This window comes from Helianthus annuus, chromosome 6 (genome assembly GCF_002127325.2).
Source record: "Helianthus annuus cultivar XRQ/B chromosome 6, HanXRQr2.0-SUNRISE, whole genome shotgun sequence".
In the NCBI taxonomy this organism is placed as follows: Eukaryota; Viridiplantae; Streptophyta; class Magnoliopsida; order Asterales; family Asteraceae; genus Helianthus; species Helianthus annuus.
Genome location: NC_035438.2, coordinates 13,085,167 through 13,106,729, shown reverse-complemented (window position 1 = coordinate 13,106,729; position 21,563 = coordinate 13,085,167). Strand labels below are relative to the sequence as shown.

Below are 21,563 nucleotides of genomic sequence, written 5' to 3'. Positions count from 1 at the left end.
TCTCTTTCTTTCTCTTTTTTAAATCATGTTAACTGGCTGGTTCGACTTTCGTATGATTCATTTTGTTTTTTTGTTTTTCAAGTAGTTTTTTGTGTTGCTGTTTGGAAGCACACAGTCTGACATCAGCATCTTTTTCTTGAATATTTGTCCATCTCATGCAACAAAATGTTATTGAGTTTATATCCTTCAGCCAACAATCTTGAATTTTTACAATCAACGATGTTTGATTTTTTAACTTTTTTGGCGTTTTACCGATAAAAAGAACGCCACGAAATAAGATCACCTTAAACCTCAAATTTTGATCATGCTAAAATCAATAATGTTTTGTTGTATGAGATGGACAACATTGTTAATCCTCAGTTAAGAAAGATAACTGACAATGTTGTCCACCCCATACAGCTAAACTTTATTGACAACAAACCTCAATAATGTTTTTGTATGTTTTGACGTTATAAATTTGATGGAAGTTTAGGATAAGTCAATGAGATTTTACTAAATGAAATGGACTATATCCTCACTTTAGGATTTTGTCTATTTCATTGAGCGAAATCTTACTGACAGCCAAACTGAATTTCAAAAAAAAAAAAAAACCGTTTTTGGGGTTGAAGATATTTGATGTTTGGGTTTTTTGGCGTTTCTAAGGCGAATGGGTTATATGAAATATGGCGTTTGGGTTTTTGTGTGTGTTTTTAACTGAAGGTCTGCGATGTTATATATATAGGATTTTTTTGGCGGTTTTTTAAGGCGGGATTTTACTATAATTAAGTTTGGCGTTTTATATTTAATGGTGTTTTACTTAGAATAGTCTTTGATTTTTGTTTTTGGCGTTTTATGTGGAGTAGTCAAAAGACTCTTTTACCCTTAATGAAGCGCGTCCACGTAATAAAATTGATGTTATTTACGAAAACGCCACCGCGCCAATCTAGTCCATAGATTGTTTTGATCAGACGATCAATAAGCGTTCTCACCGTTCTCACACTTTTGAGCGTTTTCTCTAAATCCTGACCCTATATATATATATACATGATTGAAATTACATGTTACATATAATAATGTATCTAAATAATATTATTTTACAATTGTGTATCTTTTAAATATAACTTTTATTTAAAGTAAGTGAAAGTAATCTTAGTGGTATGTCATAGATTAGATTTGTTTTTTTTATTAATACAGATTTAATTAATGATTAGTTATTATAAAATTATTATCTAAGTTAACGATTTATATTTGACGAATAAAATATTTTCATAATTAATGGTGAATTTATTAAGTCACCAATAGGTAAAAAAATAACTTAATAATATTAAAATATGATTAAATAAATATTTCAATTTTATAAAACATTTCTTTATTTAGGGTTATGGAGGGATTTGAGTGGAAAAAAATAGGTAATGTGAAATACGGTGGTAACACGTATCCAACTTTGTATTTATTTATTAGGTAGAGTAGAAAGAAAAACAAAAGAATGGAGATAGAGATGGACAAGAGATAGGGATAGAAATAGAGATTATATATGGATTTAACAAATCCTGACCCTTAATTTTTTTTTTTTGAATGATGAATTTCTTTTAATCTCTGTTGTCTATGCGACTTGAACTCAAGACCTCTCTCTTCAAAACTCATGTGCTTAAAGACTTTGCCTTTAACTAAATAAGTTATGTTATTCATTTAGAAGATACATAACTAAAATAAAAATACAACAATACGAAAAACTTAGTATTATTATATTCGCATAAATATTTGAAGAAAGAAAAACTATATAACTAATATTTATAATGTTTAAATATATTATTATTTGCAATTGCAATAATATAATGAGAAAAGTGACACGTAAACTTAGATGTGAAATCTTCAAAACTACGTCGTTTGGATCGGAAACACCTAAAATATTTAACTAAAACTATCATTACTTCTTCCTTTTTCCATGTGATCATGAAATAATAATAATAATAATAATAATAATAATGATAATAATGATGATGATAATAATAATAATAATAATAATAATAATAATAATAATAATAATAATAATAATAATAATAATAATAATAATGTGATAACGATTAATCTCAGTTTTATTATATGACGTTAGAAAAATGAGGATAAAGATTGGGCCTGTGACCCTGTCGGCCCAAATGTTCACATAGTATCACTTGTGGGTTAATAAGTTAATCATTGCCTTTTCCCTTTTAAATTAAGAATAACATTATTTGTTTACACCTAAATTTCACATTTTATAGATAGATTTTCACTTGAGTATGTCAAATTTCACATGATTCTAATTCTTATACCTACAGGAGTTTAAACTCATATTATATTTCATTTAATCTTATTCTTATACTTACAAGAGTTTAAACTTAGTATTTTTGTAAACATATGTACCATACCACTAGATCACAAAGTCATAGTTCATAAGTTTTTTATTTAAAATACAATTTGATATTTTACTTAAATTATTGTCAGGATGTGCCTTTATTTATCTTATTCGATGCAATAAAAAAAACTTATGCGTATGATTGATACTGAACATGACTGGGTTTTTTTTTCTAAAAACTTACATCAAAATACAGATAAAATATACAAATCTTATAAAACAAAAAAATAAAAAAAAAGGTAAAAATTTTAATAATCACATCAGAAATATAACTTTAAGGTTACCAATTATTTTATGTTTATCATTGATTATAAATTTAAAAATAACGCTTTAGAAATTTACTAATACGTCCCTTATTGTTTCAAAGTCTTCAATGACCGCTCAATTTCGTCCTAAAGACATTCTCCTAGTCGGAGATGCTAAAGCCACCAACAACTCGACACCTCAATCATGTCCTGAATACTTCAGATGGATTCACGAAGATCTAAAGCCATGGAAACATACTGGAATCACTAACGAAATGGTGGAAAAAGCTAGAGAAAAGGCACATTTCAGGTTAATCATCGTTGATGGAAGACTTTACATGGAGAAATACAAATATGTGTTCCAAACTCGAGATGTATTCACCATTTGGGGAATCTTGCAACTTCTCAAACTCTATCCCGGAAAAGTGCCGGATCTTGACTTGATGTTCATGTGTCACGATCCGCCATTGGTTCAAAAATCTGATTATCCAGACAACACGAGTGTTATACCTCCGTTATTCCATTATTGTGGGGATGATTTGACTTACGATATCGTCTTCCCGGATTGGTCATTTTGGGGATGGTAATATACCACCTTTATTGTCATCATGCATTATAGAAACGTCAAACGTGTGGAAACTTTAATATAGCAAACTTGCACTGATGTGTGTGTATGTTTTTTTTTTTGTGTGTGTGTGTGTGTGTTTTATTGTTATTTGCAAGGACTTTTAAGTACCAAAATTAGGTTGAGTGACTTTTTCGTGAAAAATAAGAAAATATGTTGTTTTTTTTTAATATCAACCCACATATTTATGGGATGGAATTTGATTTTGTAGGCCGGAAGTGAATGTATCGCCATGGGTGAAATTGAGCAAGGAACTGGAACAAGGGAATCAGAAACAAAAATGGATGGAAAGGGAACCCTTTGCATATTGGAAAGGGAATACATACACAGGATGGGCCCGGAGAGACCTTGCAATGTGCAACTCTGATGACAAACAAGAATGGAATGCTAGAATCCACCATTTGGTAAATATTTAAGTACCATTTTCTTTTGTTTCATATCTCATTGGTTTAAACTTTAAACTCTCGTATAAAGCTTAAATTGTAAACCATGCTGGTCAGTGGCGGATCTAGGATTCGCGCCAAGCGGTAACATTTTATAAATAAGCGGTAACGAAATAGAAAAAACGTCAAATTTTTCCAAAATTTACACTAATTTTACACTACCGCCAGAGCGCCAAGGGGTAGCGGGCATTCCCCCTTGTTATATACTAGATCCGCCCCTACTGGTGACTTATTTGAGAATGTACTTTTACAGGCTCAAATTGAGCCGAGTTTGAATAAATTTGTGCACGTCTAATTGTCTAAGTCGAATCTCATTCAATAAACAAAACAAAGCTCGAGCTTGAACCCGAGCTTCATACTTCAAGCTTAAGCTTGATTGCATATATAATAAATTATGGAAACTTAAAGTACGAAAAAAGTTTAAATAGTTAATTAATTTCATTTTATTTTGTCAAAAAATACAGGATTGGAGAAAAGGGTTTAATGATACAGATTTAGCAAGCCAATGTACCTATAGGTCAGTCAACAACAAATTACTGTAGTTATCATTAAATTTTGTTTTTGCTACAAATTAAAAAATTAATGAATTTATTTTTTTGACTAGACATTTAATTTTATGCATACAGGTACAAGATATACATTGAAGGAAACGCATGGTCGGTTAGCGAGAAGTATATTTTGGCTTGTGACTCAATGAGTCTGGTCGTAACTCCACACTACTATGATTTTTTCTCCAGAGGTTTAATCCCCACCGTTCATTATTGGCCCATAAACGAGCATAATATGTGTAGTTCAATCAAGTTTGCTGTTGATTGGGGAAACAATAACACAAATAAGGTAATCATTTCCACAATTTGTTAGCTAATAACGTTGGTCAAAGTCATATTAGAGTATTAGCTAGACTTGTTGAGTTGAAGTCTTAATCCCGACACGGACACGAATTTATGATTAGAACCCAGTTAAAAGAAAATCATGTCAGACATATGAATCCAAACACAATCACAACTTATCTAACTTGATATTTTCAGTTTAAAATATATTTTCACAACTCATCAAACATGAGATTTTTAGTTTAATATATATTTTTGCGTATCAATAGTTCAATACTCTAAAACTTAAATTTACAAATTTTGTTTTAACTATAAAACGTGATTTTCATTTTCTCTTTTAAATCTTTTAAGGTTTGACATAAAATACCCAATACAACCCAAACACGGCCCATTTAGCTAAACGTGTTCAACATAAAACTAACAAAAACCTATTTAGACCAACTCAAACCTGCTAATTTACCCCTTCTTAACTACATTATTAAAAAACAGATGTTATAAATTTGCTTTTCCATGAACTGAAAACCTACTAGAGCTATCATTAATAAAAAAAAGTGTTTTATAATATTAAATTTTGATTTTGATCTGTACAGGCACAGGAAATTGGAAGAAGAGGAAGTGAATTTGTAAAAAAGGAATTACAAATGAATTTGGTGTATGATTACATGCTCCATCTTTTAACAGAATACTCGAAGCTTTTCAAATACAGACCAGTCATCACAGAAAATGCAGTTGAAGTTTGTTCCTGTTTGGGGAAAGATACGGTCAAAGAGTATAAAGAGTTATCAATGGTGAAGGGTCCATCAGAGGTGAGCCCGTGCATCATGGACCCGCCTTATGATGATCATCAACTTCAGGCTCTACAAAACAAGAAACGAAACTTGACCAAGCAAGTCGAATTTTGGGAAGCAGACGAACATCTTTCATAATGTACAAGAAGATGTTTATAAGGATTTTTGTTTATAGATTTGTTGTCACATGTTGTTTACTTGTTTGATTTGGTCGATGTCGTCGTTATGCTATGGGTTTGTCAAACAGGAGGCAAGAATTGAGTAACGGAAATGGTTCAAATTTCAGTCTAATCAATTCGACACTTTGTTATGTTTGATAGTATGCATGTAAAGTTCTGACCTGGTTCAATCGACGGTTCGCAGGAACCAGGGTCAATACCTAACTGCACAAACAGCACCAGATTTCACCCAGCTACCTCTAACCATATTTGGTTGCCCCACGGCTGATATGATGATATCGGCTTGTCTAGTGATCTCCTCTGGATTCTTCGTTCTTGAGTGGACAATACTCACTGTAAATGGTATTATTATAATATATTTTTACAGTTTAAATGGAATGTATGGTCTTACTTGAAGTAAGAGAGCCGCAGGCATTCCAACAATGTTGCTTCTGCCGATCACCACAACCGTTTTCCCTTTGATAGTTGACGACGGGCCAGTGGGATGGCCCACTTTACCCGCTCTGGGTTATCCTTACGAGGGCCCAATTACACGAAAGCCCAAGTAATAGAGTTATCTTGCCCATTAAGGCTTCTTTCCCTTTGTTAAAGGCGGGAAAACCATGAGCAAGGAGGACAGGCCTCATTTAATGTTTGACAAGAATGGGATCTTGGCTGAAAGGATGTACTTCTCCGGCTGGAGCATTAAATAAGATGGCCATCTTGCCGTTGGGGGTCAGACACGTGTCTGCACCCCCCGAGACCCCATGAAATCCGTTAGATCACATGTGTGAAATATCTAGTGCATAAGATAAGGACCGGCTGTTATATATAAGGGCAAGAGGGAGAAGGCAAAGAGGTATGTTCTCTAAAACAACCGTCTCATTTACTTCACCCTCATTTACTACTCCTACATTTATTCCGACCAACATTCTTATTTATTGCACACATGCATTCCGTTCATTTGATTCACACCTACGAGGAAATATTCCGGTGACATACTCATCGGAATAAGCTCCTTTATCTTTCCGGCAAATTTACTTACTCTCACGCCGGAGCTTGGTCACGGATCCCCCTTCCGGGGTCTCCCGTGGCGAGGCTAACGGTTTGTTCTTTTGTAGTAACGGAGATAAAGGCTCTTGACGTCAACGAAGATCCATCTAACGTCATCCGGGAGTTGGGTATTCGACATTGGCGCCATCCGTGGGACATCAGCCTGTCCGGTGTTCCCACATCAAGGTTATAGCCTACGCATCTCGTCAGCTCAAGATCCACGAGAAGAACTATACAACCCATGACCTCGAGCTAGGCGCGGTTGTCTTTGCATTGAAGATTTGGCGACACTACCTGTATGGCACTAGGTGTACAATCTACACTGATCACAGGAGTTTACAACACATCTTTGATCAGAGAGAGCTTAATATGTGTCAACGCCGATGGGTAGAACTTCTCAACGATTACGACTGTGAGATTCGTTATCACCCAGGCAAGGCGAATGTGGTTGCCGACGCGCTCAGCAGAAAGAGTTACGTGCTCAGTACCCGAAACATCCAAGCCCAGCACAACCTCGAAACCCTTATTCGTGAAGCTCAACATGCTTGCTTTAACGAGCGTACATTGAAGAAAGAGAGAATCTATCACGATGGAGCTCAGTTGGTAAGCAAATCCGATGGGATATTCTATTATCTGGATCGAATTTGGATCCCTAAGCGGACCGAATTGCGAAAGATTATCATGAATGAAGCCCACAAGTCCCGGTATTCTATTCATCCCGGCGCAGATAAGATGTACCAGGACCTACGCTACAAGTACCGGTGGCCGGGCATGAAACGGGATATCGCCCTATACGTTGGAAGTTGCCTAACTTGTGCAAGAGTCAAGGCTGAACATCAAAGACCTTCTGGCTTACTCGAACAACCGCCGATACCTATATGGAAGTGGGAGAGTATAGCTATGGATTTCATAACAAAACTCCCGCCCACGCTATCAGGTCACGACAGTATTTGGGTCATAGTCGATCGTCTAACGAAATCAGCCCACTTTTTGCCGATACGAGAAGACTACAAGGTGGAGCGACTAGCCCAAATCTACACCGACGAGATCATTTGTAATCATGGTATGCCTCGTGACATCATTTCAGATCGTGACGCTCGGTTCACTTCGCGATTGTGGGAAACGTTTCAAGCGGCCCTTGGTACGTCGCTTAATCTGAGTACTGCATTCCATCCTCAAACCAACGGAAAGACTGAAAGAACGATCCGTACTCTTGAAGACATGCTCCGAGCGTATGTCATAGATTTTGGTAGTAGTTGGAACAAACACCTGCCATTGGTGGAATTCTCGTACAATAACAGCTACCATGCCAACATTCAAATGGCACCTTTCGAGGCTTTGTATGGTAGAAGATGTCGATCGCCTATTGTATGGCACGAGATCGGTCACTCGCAACTAACCGGTCCCGAGATTCTACAAGAAACGACTGACAAAATCCACCAGATTCGAGACAACTTGGTGAAAGCTCGGAACAGACAGAAAAGTTACGCCGATAAAAGACGCAAGCCCCTTGAATTTGAAGTTGGTGACTATGTACTCCTAAAGGTATCACCTTGGAAGGGTGTAGTCCGATTCAGCAAGAAAGGGAAACTCGCGCCTCGATACGTTGGACCTTTTAGGATTCTGGAAAGGATCGGAAAAGTCGCCTACAGACTCGAACTACCGGAGGAACTCAGTAACGTCCACCCGACTTTCCACGTCTCTAACCTCCGAAAATGCCTTGCTGATCATGATCTAATCGTACCGCTCGACGATCTTCAGGTCAACGAAACGTTACACTTCGTGGAAAAGCCTGTAGAAATCATGGATCGCCAAACCAAGCAACTCAGGCGCTCTCGCATCCCGATCGTGAAAGTCCGATGGGAAGGCAAACGAGGCGCGGTGTTCACTTGGGAACTCGAAAGCGACATGAAGGCCAAGTACCCGCAATTGTTTAAATAAATAGATCTGAAGCATCAAATTGGTAAATCACGGCGTTGTGTAGCCTTCGACCTAATTTCAGGACGAAATTCCCTAAACAAGGGGAGGCTGTAACACCCCGTGTTTTCGAATGTCAAAGTCAAAGTCAAAGTCCAAGTCAACTTTGACTTCTTTGACTGTTAATGTTTCTCTTTACTTTTTGTATTATTTGGAGTAAGTGTTGTCTAAATGAAATGATCGAATGTTTAATCAATGCGACCGATTTACGACTGTGCATAGTAGGAAGTAACAATGCGATAAAGCTAATCGATCAATAATCAAGCTAATCGATTCATCAATCAAACTCGAGACTCGAATTATGTGAACTCTGGTAGTGTATTACGTGTGTGTGTGTGCCTTATGTGCTACTTAAGCGTGTTTATTTATATGTTTGGCATGGTATTCAAGCGAATCAATCGAAAATCGAATCGAAACTCGAAAGACAATCAAACTCAATTGAAACCGACATCGAAACGTGAAATGTAGATGCTTGTATGTAGATATAGTGATTGGGATTGAAAGTAATTTGACTAGGAACTCTATCGTATTCGAAACATCGAAAATCGTCGCGAAATACTCAAGGTGGGTCGCGGATCGAACAGGAGGCATCCTGATCGAACAGGCCAGCTGATCGGCTAGCATCTTCCTAGCCGATCGAGCAGCCCATTCGATTGGAGCTCCTGGCCGATCGGCTGCCACTTTCCTCTTTTGGAGCCTATAAATAGGGCTGTCATTGTCATACTTTCCATTTTTGGAAAGCTCTGACCGAACCAGCCTTCTTCCTCACTTTTCCTCAGATTTCTCTCAACTCCGGTAAGTTTTCACTCTAATTCTTGTACGATTTTGATCATTGCATGATTCTACACCTTTCTATCTTTCAAAACTTGATTTCTAACCCTGAAATCACCAAGATCTAAGTGTTCTTGGGTGATGTCATCATGGTGTTCTTGAAGAACACCAAACTTTGGCCTCATTCAACCATGAATAGCTTAGATCCGACCGGTTTCCACATAAACAAACTAAGATTTGTGAGAATCTTAACATTTTTATGAATCATTTCCAACTTTCTTCAACCTTTTACACTCGAAACCTTAAAATCAGTAGAAACGAAGCTTGAACCGGCTAGCTAATCATGCTAACAATTAAGAGGTTCAAGATTCGGATTCTATGTACAAGGTTCACCGACGATGGGTTAAACTCTAAACCGACATTCCGAACTGTTCACCGGCCGAACTTGGGTGATTCCTGTCCGAGCCGAAGAAACGAGTAGGGACGGAGGATATCATAGTTCAACTCGTTATCAAACTACCTCGATATGGCAACAAGTAATTAAACAGCCAAGAGTTAGACGAAAGGCCGACCAGGTCAGACTTGCTGGCCGAACGGCTAGGCTGTTCGGACAGCCCAGCCGATCGGACATACCAGCCGATCGACCGGGCCAGCCGATCGGCTAGCACATGGTCCCACTTTTCAAACTTCCTGAGGTATGGTATTGACGAAGTGATGTTCGATCGAGTAGGCTACTCGATTAGTAAACATTACTCTTCGGATCATGAGATACTATGCTTCAACACTTGATTGATTTTACAATTCGTTCGTAGTAGGGAATGCCAGCCGATCGAACAGTCCGTTCGATCGAGCGACATCCTGTTGAGAAGCCACTTCAAAAGTTCCCAACCGATCGGTTAAGCCGGCCGATCGAACGGACCGTTCGATCGATCGACCCGAAAGGTAAGAACATTTTAGTGTTCTCATATACTACAACGAAAACTTCAAAAGTTCAAATCCTCAAACACAAACACACCAGAGGAAGAAACAATCCACTAGAATGGCCCAGCCGATCGAGCCTACCGGCCGATCGAACAGGACTGTCCAAACGGACATACCAGCCGACCGAACAGCCCGTTCGATTGAACCTGCCATTCGATCGACCAGCCTATTCGATCCATTCACACTTGTCTATCTTTCCACGATTACTCATTGTTGTGCTATCAAACTATTCAGGCTAACCCTACTCTCAGCGCTCCCTTCAATCCATAATCAATCACTGTGAGTATACTCGATCCCTTTCTGCTTTTAGCACTTTTGGGTGTTACATACGTTACTTATATCAAAACACAAACGATCACACTACTCAACTATTTGAACGCTAACCAATATGCATGTATTACGTGACTTAATGAATGCTTGTTGATTGTGTTTACACGTGGAATGCTGTCTACCTGCCTTAACGACGTAGTACTATAGTTTGGACTCGGCACCCGTTCACACGGGGGTTGTTAAGGACAATTACTTGCATGGATTACGGTGGTAATCATGTATTGCGAACCGTCTCGGATGGTCAACCCGCAGTCATTGGTATCGATAGGTCCATGTCGATAATTAACATGCTTCGTTTTCCTCTGTGTACGTGCTGGTTATGCGTAAACTATTCGAACTCTATATGCTATTATCAAACTTGTATGCTCACCTTTACATTTTATGTATTGACTTTATTTTAACGTATGTGACAGGTAATTAGGATGCTTATTTGCTAGGAAAGCGAGGCTAGAATAAGTTTCTAGAAGCCCCCAACAAATAGTTGTCTGCCAAGAACAAGCGTCTGAGGCATAGTTGTCTGTAGATCTTGTCCTCTGGCATTACAGCCAGAATGTAATATTCGAAAATTAATAATAATAATTTAGTTACAAGTCCTGGTTTATTTTTTTCTTTTCCATGTTAAATAGATTACAAAATTTTGTATATATAAAAAAAATCTTACAACTTCTAAAGAGATAAACAATAAAGCTATTATATGAATGATGACTTCAACTGGATTTCGTACCTCCACATCTTCAGTGAAGAATTATCTCAAAAGTTTAAAATCAAAGTTTCAAAATCCATTCAAACGATTGTGCCGCACATTGGGAACTATCGCGGATTCTCGTTTAAAATTGAACCATCATTCGAACTCCTCTTATACGAGTCCGATCCTCTTTGTTGTGGTTGTATTGTCACCACACCTCCGTTCTACGCCACCGGTTCAATCGTTCCAGATCTCTATCTCTGGTTCGTTCCGGCCACAGATACACCGCCGCCTCCAGTGACCACCGCGATCGCCACCACCATTGGTTCGGGACCTAAATCGGGTTGCAGTCACGCTACTCCCTTCCGGTTGTAGCTTTAACTCGGTTCGTTTGATCACCTGAAGCTCTTGTCTTTCGTCTCCGGTTAGCGATTAAGGTACCAAGTTGAACCTTTGTCAGATTCGTATATAGAAGTTAAATAGATTCTGATTTGTTGTATTGATTAGTTCCGGCGATTAAAATATAATTTGATCCAAAAGTTATTTATGATGAAGTCGAACACATTGGTAATTTTGATATAATACTAAACGTGCGTTCAACTCCTCGCTGCTGTTCTAGGTTCCGGCCAGTTTAGATATCAAATTGTTTGAACCTTTTAATATATTAAATGGGATACATAAACTCGTTTGAATTGATTAGTTAATGATCCGTATATGAATGGATAAAGTTTACTCTGTCTCAAATTAGAGTTTTGTAATCTTAGTTTATTAGTACATATGAATTAACTATGTTGATTTCCCAAGTCAAAGTCATCTCTTATCATTAACACCTAAATTGTTGTAGGTGTTGTTAATTATAAAGTCAAATTTACAGTAGGGTGTCGAAGAGTTGAATGGTATTTCAAGGGCAAGGGTTTCAAAATTTGATAGAAATACGTTTTTTTTATTATAACAGTAGGGCCCATATTCTAGGTTGGTAGTAAACTATAAAGTACATTAATGTTCTTTTAAGCAAAAATTACTCATTGATCTTAAATTACTAAAATAGTTATTGTATGGGTTTAATAGTAAACTAGAGACTTTTATTATATATTTTTAGAACGTTAAGAATAGATATATGAATTTAGAAAAAGAAAAGGTCTAATTAATTGGGTTCAAGTTCTTGTCGCCGGAAACTATAACGAATCAAGTAATGTTCATAAAAATGATTTGGGTTATAATTGGACTATAGGTTTTCTTATTATCGTGGACGACTTGATTAATTGGTTTTGCTTTGCTTGCTAATAAGGTACGGATTCTGTTTTATTTTCATCGTAGTATACTTTTATATTTTCGTTACTCGTTGGTACGGATTCTTGTCCTTATCAGCATAGTATTTTATTCATATCCGTTACCTTGTGGTACAGGTGTTTTCGTTAGATGGTTCGGTTCGTATTGTTATATGATTGGTATTTGTTGTAGCATGCAATAGACCTTAGATTTTGTGCTCATTATTGCATGTTCCCTTTAGACTTATGTCAAGGTAATTTTATTTCTGATACGCTTTGTACTCTGTCACCCGAGCAATTATAAGTTACTTGTCGTTGGGGCGTCAACGGCATGGCACTCATCGTGACGGTGCGTAACTAAAGTTCACGGCGTTTCTAGTTTGTGCTTGTGTAGCACATGGCCCCTAGAGGCGAATAAATCGATCTTAGCTCTGACTCCTGACTCCTGACTCCTGTTGAGATGGAATAATGTGTGTGCGCCTACATGCACCATCTCGGCGCATGGACTATAACCATGCATGCCTCTGTTTAGGCTCGTGGGTGCTTCTATATTACGTGACTTGTTTTATTGTTATATGTTGTCACGTATGTCTTGTCTCTGTTATGATATGTTTGATATGATTATATGCATCTGATTATGTTCAGTATCTGTTATCTGTTCAGTATAAGTTTTGGGATTCAAGTTATAAAAGTATTTGTTCAGTGTCATCTTTTGTATTTGTTAGTGTCAGTACTGATCCGTTTTGCTTCTGTATGCTTGTCTTGCTTTTACTGTTGATTTCTCCGTTACTGAGCAACTTTTTGGCTCAGCCGTAGTTTCTTTCTTGTGTTTGTCTTATGTGTTTGACAGGTAATTGGGGAAACGTGGGGAATAAGTGAAGAGTGTATTGAAGATAAAGATTTATTTTTATTTCGGTAATGTAATGAAAATGTAATTACGATCTTTTGTTTTAAACTTTATGGATTGGTTTTAGTTTTGATATCTGTATGAGTGACACGTCAGCCTGTCTAGGTTGGGGTGTTACAATTATGGTATCAGAGCCAAGGCTCTTTCCTGTAGAAAATTTAAACCTTAAAAACTAAACCTGTGAGGTTGTGGGTAGACGTTGGGTTAGGATTTCAACTTCTGATCAATTTTCGTACTCGTTTGTTTGTTGTCTTTCAGCATTTGTTCTGGTGTTCGCTTTAGTATTTGTTTTTAGAACTATTGCTAAATTTGTTTATCGCCATACTAGCTTTCTTTACAATTTTAATAGGTAATTGAGATGCGTGATAAGAGGACCGTTAGGACACTTATGTAAGGTAATTGACAATTATGGTCGCGAACATAATCGTGAATTACAGGTACATATGTGTGCTTTTGGACTCCTATTGTGTAGATTAGTATGTACCCGAAATTGTTGTGTCTCAACATTCTAAATCTCACTCTACTTGTTTTGTTATTTTTTTGAATTTGAATTTATTTAGTATGCGTTTGACCGTCTCAGAACTCCACACTTTAGCATGTTTCATATAAAAGTATACGATGTTTAAAATTCATTTCGAAACTGTTATATCTAAATTTGCTCATCATCCATACTTTAACAATTTGAGGACAATTTTTTTTTGTAGTGGGTAAAATTGTAATATTCGAAAATCAAAGATATATATATTTTTATAATAAAACGAATAAAAAATTCTACATAGAATTTGATGATCAGTTCTTAGATTATTTGTCTAAACTTTTGATAATTAAGTGTGTATGTATGTTTTATCACTTTTATCTGCTAAGTATTTGAAGTCCTTGTCTACTGCTTTAGAGTATCCTCTAGTTATATATGCTCCTGTTAGAGATACTTATTTTGATTTGACTTAGTATCCGTTTATTTGTTGTCTCAGAAACTCAGTACCTTAGTATGTATGACGTCTAATGTTTGTTATGTGTAAAGTCCATTCCGTGTTCGTGATGATTGAGATTATTCGTACCCGTACTTAGCAATTTTGAGGACAAAATTTTTTTTAGAGGGGTAGAATTGTAATATTCGAAAATTAATAATAATAATTTAGTTACAAGTCCTGGTTTATTTTTTTCTTTTCCATGTTAAATAGATTACAAAATTTTGTATATATAAAAAAAATCTTACAACTTCTAAAGAGATAAACAATAAAGCTATTATATGAATGATGACTTCAACTGGATTTCGTACCTCCACATCTTCAGTGAAGAATTATCTCAAAAGTTTAAAATCAAAGTTTCAAAATCCATTCAAACGATTGTGCCGCACATTGGGAACTATCGCGGATTCTCGTTTAAAATTGAACCATCATTCGAACTCCTCTTATACGAGTCCGATCCTCTTTGTTGTGGTTGTATTGTCACCACACCTCCGTTCTACGCCACCGGTTCAATCGTTCCAGATCTCTATCTCTGGTTCGTTCCGGCCACAGATACACCGCCGCCTCCAGTGACCACCGCGATCGCCACCACCATTGGTTCGGGACCTAAATCGGGTTGCAGTCACGCTACTCCCTTCCGGTTGTAGCTTTAACTCGGTTCGTTTGATCACCTGAAGCTCTTGTCTTTCGTCTCCGGTTAGCGATTAAGGTACCAAGTTGAACCTTTGTCAGATTCGTATATAGAAGTTAAATAGATTCTGATTTGTTGTATTGATTAGTTCCGGCGATTAAAATATAATTTGATCCAAAAGTTATTTATGATGAAGTCGAACACATTGGTAATTTTGATATAATACTAAACGTGCGTTCAACTCCTCGCTGCTGTTCTAGGTTCCGGCCAGTTTAGATATCAAATTGTTTGAACCTTTTAATATATTAAATGGGATACATAAACTCGTTTGAATTGATTAGTTAATGATCCGTATATGAATGGATAAAGTTTACTCTGTCTCAAATTAGAGTTTTGTAATCTTAGTTTATTAGTACATATGAATTAACTATGTTGATTTCCCAAGTCAAAGTCATCTCTTATCATTAACACCTAAATTGTTGTAGGTGTTGTTAATTATAAAGTCAAATTTACAGTAGGGTGTCGAAGAGTTGAATGGTATTTCAAGGGCAAGGGTTTCAAAATTTGATAGAAATACGTTTTTTTTACTATAACAGTAGGGCCCATATTCTAGGTTGGTAGTAAACTATAAAGTACATTAATGTTCTTTTAAGCAAAAATTACTCATTGATCTTAAATTACTAAAATAGTTATTGTATGGGTTTAATAGTAAACTAGAGACTTTTATTATATATTTTTAGAACGTTAAGAATAGATATATGAATTTAGAAAAAGAAAAGGTCTAATTAATTGGGTTCAAGTTCTTGTCGCCGGAAACTATAACGAATCAAGTAATGTTCATAAAAATGATTTGGGTTATAATTGGACTATAGGTTTTCTTATTATCGTGGACGACTTGATTAATTGGTTTTGCTTTGCTTGCTAATAAGGTACGGATTCTGTTTTATTTTCATCGTAGTATACTTTTATATTTTCGTTACTCGTTGGTACGGATTCTTGTCCTTATCAGCATAGTATTTTATTCATATCCGTTACCTTGTGGTACAGGTGTTTTCGTTAGATGGTTCGGTTCGTATTGTTATATGATTGGTATTTGTTGTAGCATGCAATAGACCTTAGATTTTGTGCTCATTATTGCATGTTCCCTTTAGACTTATGTCAAGGTAATTTTATTTCTGATACGCTTTGTACTCTGTCACCCGAGCAATTATAAGTTACTTGTCGTTGGGGCGTCAACGGCATGGCACTCATCGTGACGGTGCGTAACTAAAGTTCACGGCGTTTCTAGTTTGTGCTTGTGTAGCACATGGCCCCTAGAGGCGAATAAATCGATCTTAGCTCTGACTCCTGACTCCTGACTCCTGACTCCTGTTGAGATGGAATAATGTGTGTGCGCCTACATGCACCATCTCGGCGCATGGACTATAACCATGCATGCCTCTGTTTAGGCTCGTGGGTGCTTCTATATTACGTGACTTGTTTTATTGTTATATGTTGTCACGTATGTCTTGTCTCTGTTATGATATGTTTGATATGATTATATGCATCTGATTATGTTCAGTATCTGTTATCTGTTCAGTATAAGTTTTGGGATTCAAGTTATAAAAGTATTTGTTCAGTGTCATCTTTTGTATTTGTTAGTGTCAGTACTGATCCGTTTTGCTTCTGTATGCTTGTCTTGCTTTTACTGTTGATTTCTCCGTTACTGAGCAACTTTTTGGCTCAGCCGTAGTTTCTTTCTTGTGTTTGTCTTATGTGTTTGACAGGTAATTGGGGAAACGTGGGGAATAAGTGAAGAGTGTATTGAAGATAAAGATTTATTTTTATTTCGGTAATGTAATGAAAATGTAATTACGATCTTTTGTTTTAAACTTTATGGATTGGTTTTAGTTTTGATATCTGTATGAGTGACACGTCAGCCTGTCTAGGTTGGGGTGTTACACAGAAAGTCAACAGAATAGGGGTCTAGAAGCAGATAAACAACTGCTGTAATAATATTTGAATCTGAGTTGTCGGAACGAAATTTCTTGTTTGGATAATTATCTGTAATGACATGTTTGTTTATTCGGGATACGGTATGGGACGTATCTTTAACTGGATTATATAAATAGTTGTTATGGAAACTTCTGAACAATCTGTTTCGCTCAGTGCCGCGCCCCGATGATTCCGCCATCGGTTGGGGTGTGACGGAAGCTCCCATCCTTATGCCACACCTGGAAGAAAATGAAGTGCAACGACTACCCCTAAACATCTCAGCCATAATAGCTGCCCACAAGGTATCTCTAATACATGTGGATGGAGGGTCCGGTGTCGAAGTAATATACGAACATTGTTTCCTTAGATTCGACAGAGATGTAAGGGATCGGCTTGAAGAAGACTCCATCCCCTTAGTGGGATTCAACAACAGTGTATCACACCCCCTGGGAAAAATCAGGCTCCCATTTACAGTTGGGGTAGGGGATCGGGTCCGAACGATAAACCCGATCTTCACAGTGGTCCGGGCACCCTCGAAGTACAACGCGATCTTAGGAAGACCTGGAATTGGGGACTTACAAGCACAGGCATCCACCCCCCACGGAGCTTTAGTGTTTCAAACACCGAAGGGTTTAGCCTGGGTAAAATCCGCTTATGAGGTAATTTCTTCCGTATCCAAAGAAGAAGCACCTGAGAAGCCACGGAAAGAGGGAGTAGAAGAGTGGGTCCTTTGCGATAGGTTCCCAGAACAAACGATCAAAGTGGGAAGTCACCTAAGTGACAAATGTAAGAGTGCACTGAAAGAGCTGCTTCTCCACAACATAGGCGTTTTTACATTTCAACATGGAGACATGACAGGAATCCCCAGGAGCTTAACTGAACACCGGCTCAACACTTACACATGGGCGAAGCCGGTAAGACAGAAAAAGCGAAGCATGGGACCCAACAAAAGAAGGGCTGCTTGTGAAGAAACCAGAAAACTGCTCAGGGCAGGAATAGTCAGAGAAGTGAAGTATCCGTCCTGGATCGCCAATCCGGTCATGGTTCAAAAGAAAGACGGGGGATGGAGGATGTGCATCGACTTCCAAGATCTGAACAAAGCGTGTCCTAAGGACTGTTATCCCCTCCCGGAAATAGACGTCCAGGTAGACTCTTTGTCTCAGTACCCCCTGAAGTGCTTCCTGGATGCCTACAAGGGATACCATCAAATCCAGATGTCAATAGAGGACGAAGAAAAAACTGCCTTCATCACAAACGAAGGGACATTCTGCTACACCAAGATGCCCTTCGGTCTCAAAAATATTGGGGCCACATATCAGAGATTGTTGAACGATCTGTTCAGGGAACAACGGGGAAGGAACCTAAAAGTGTACGTCGATGACATTGTTATCAAAAGCTTGACGGAGATGGCCATGATAGATGATATAGCTGAAACTCTCAGCACTATGCAAGATGTGAACATAAAGTTAAACCCTGGGAAGTGCTGTTTTGGAGTAGAGGAGAGGAGTTTCCTGGGAATAGTAGTCACTAAAGGAGGAATCAAAGCAAACCCGGAGAAAACCCAAGTTGTGGCTGAGATGCGATCTCCCAGGTCCTTGAAGGACATTCAACAACTAAACGGGAGGTTAATAGCATTAAACCGTTTCTTATCAAAGGTAGCCGACAGGACCCTCCCTTTCATGAAAGTGTTAAATGACTGCCTCCAAACGAACAAGTTCAAATGGACCCCAGAAGCTGAGGCTGTCTTCCGAGACATGAAAACTTACATCTGCAAGCTCCCAATGTTGGCCACCCTAGTGCCCGGGGAACTCCTACTCCTATACTTTTCAGCCTCGAAAACGACCTTAAGTGCAGTAATGATGGTAGAACGTGAAGGGAAGCAAATCCCCATTTATTTCATCAGCAGGACACTTAAAGGTCCCGAGGAACGTTACATGCCCCTGGAGAAGCTGGCATTAGCCCTTGTTTTCGCGTCCCGGAGACTCACGAGGTACTTCCAAGGACACAAGATTATCCTGATGACTGATCAACCTCTCCAAAAGGTACTCAGGAGGCCGGGGCTGTCAGGGCGGTTGGCTAAATGGGCTGTGGAGCTAGGAGAACACTCTTTGGAATTCAGGCCTCGGACAGCCATGAAGGGGCAGATACTTGCCGACTTTTTAGCAGAAATCCCTGAGGATGAAGAGAGGGAACTCTTAAAATGGGAAGCTTTGGAGAAAGAAGAAAAAGAAAAGGAAGACGAATCTGTGTGGAAGTTACTCACCGACGGGGCCTCTAGTGAAGAGGGGAGCGGGGCAGGCATCACACTGATAAGCCCCGAGGAGATTGAGCTGACATACGCCATAAGACTGGACTTCGAAAACACCAACAACACTGTAGAGTATGAGGCCCTCTTGGCAGGGATGAGGCTGGCACAAAAAATGAAAGCGAGGCATGTGGAAGCCAACACTGATTCACAACTGGTAGTAAAGCAGTACCAAGGAGAATATGAAGCCAAAGACAACATCATGGCTCAGTACGTAGCGAAAGTAAAGGAAACAGCCAAGACATTCAAGACTTTCAAATTATAATACATCCCCCGAGGAAGGAACAAAAAATCTGATGCCCTCAGTAAATTGGCCTCGGTGGCATTCGACCACCTGGCAAGAGAAGTCAAAGTAGAAGTCCTGACCGCCCCCTCCCTCAACATGAAGGAGGTAACCGCAATCGAGAACGTGCAGGAAACGTGGATGACACCGATCCTGAAGTTCCCCAGGGACGGGACGTTACCTGAGGGAGACTGGGCAGCCAGAAAGGTGAGGGTCAAGGCCCTGCAGTATGAGCTGATTGACGGAGAGTTGTATCGAAGGTCATATCTGGGCCCATCCCTGAAGTGTGTTGATATGGAAGAAGCTGAGTATGTGATAAAGGAGATGCATGAAGGGATTTGTGGAATGCATTCGGGGCCAAGAACGATAATAACAAGGGCAATGAATGCAGGATTTTATTGGCCACGAATGTATGAAACAACATCCGAGGAGATCAAGAAGTGTGATAACTGCCAGGTACATGCACCAACGACCCACCGACACAAACACCCCATGATACCAGTTTTGACATCCTGACCATTCCAAAAATGGGCTATCGACATAATTGGGCTATTCCCGGAAGGCCCAAGAGGGGTCAAGTATGTAGTAGTGGCCACCGATTATTTCACCAAGTGGATCGAAGCAAAGCCCTTAGCAAAAATCACTGGGGAACAGATGAGGCGGTTTGTATTAGACAACGTCATCTGCAGATATGGGGTCCCGAAAGAGCTGGTGAGCAACAATGGCGTCCAGTTTGCTGGAAGACCTTTCAAGCCATGGTGCGAGCAGATGCACATCCAACAAGTGTTCACCTCCGTCACCCACGCCCAAAGTAATGGATTGGTAGAAAGAGCTAACCAAAGCGTTATCAAAGGAATGAAGGGAAGACTAGGGAGAAAACAAAAAGGCTGGCTAGAGGAGCTACCATTCGTATTATGGGCATACAGGACCACTCCTAAAGGTTGCAATGGGGAGACTCCTTTCAGTCTAACCTACGGAACAGAAGCTGTCATCCCGGCTGAGATAGGATCCCCAACCGCCCGAATGAAGCTCCGGGAGGAGGAAAACGAGCAAGATCTCAGAGTGAACTTGAACCTCTTGGAAGAAAGAAGAGAGATAGCAGCAGTCAGGGAGGCCAGGTACAAGAGGCAGCTGGAAAGTTATTACAACGCCAGGATGAAGAAGCTCAACCTTGTCCCCGGGGACCTAGTCCTAAGGGCAAATGAAGCCAGCCTGCAGGAGAGCACCGAAAAGCTAGGTCCCAACTGGGAGGGACCATACCAAGTCATATGGGCAAACGGTAAAGGGAGTTGCAAATTGGAAACACTCGAAGGCAAGGAGGTCCCCAGGACCTGGAACCTCATGCAGCTTAGGAAATACTACGTGTGAGGGGCCTGCCCCCAAAGAAAATGGCCAAGAGCCGCTTTTGTAGCATTTAACTATTAATCTGGGGTTCCCCCAAAAACAGATCTTTTGTAACAATTTATGCTGGGAAGTACGAATCCCCAAGAAGTGAATGAAAAACGGACAGTCAACATGTCCTCTTTTGAGAAAATAATGGGCATTACACCTAGGCAGACGTGCCCAGGGACACCATAGAACCTAACTAACAGGCAAACACACGTGTATAGGGCATCCCAAACATGCCAAAAGCCCGGCCGTGGGGCTAATAAGGGTCTAGCTAACCCAAAGAAAACGAACAAAATAGCAGATAATAAACATAATCTTACATTATAAACTTGTCCAGTGATTGGCCTCGAACAGACAATCCATGTTTATTAAACAAACCACAAACACAATATATCTTTGTAAACTAAGCTACAAATAGAAACCGTGTTTCATTCATTTACAGAACAAATGTACAAAGAAAAGCCTCAATAAATCTGGCCAAAATACAAAACAACAAAACACAACAAGTTCAGCCAAAAGAACTAAAGCTCAGCCCCTGGGAAAATAGCCCAAAGGTCCTCAGGAAAGGCACCGTCTTG

The 21,563-nt window shown here is 38.8% G+C and overlaps 1 protein-coding gene across 1 annotated transcript; it reads left to right on the top strand.

The window, feature by feature from the left end:
* Positions 1-2,739: 2,739 nt before the first annotated feature.
* On the top strand, positions 2,740-5,590 carry LOC110944415 (protein O-glucosyltransferase 1). Its single transcript, XM_022186080.2, has 5 exons — positions 2,740-3,202; positions 3,456-3,648; positions 4,152-4,204; positions 4,314-4,524; positions 5,108-5,590. The coding sequence occupies exons 1-5, from the start codon at positions 2,748-2,750 to the stop codon at positions 5,441-5,443; spliced, it is 1,248 nt and encodes a 415-aa protein (XP_022041772.2). The 5' UTR covers positions 2,740-2,747; the 3' UTR covers positions 5,444-5,590.
* Positions 5,591-21,563: the final 15,973 nt, after the last annotated feature.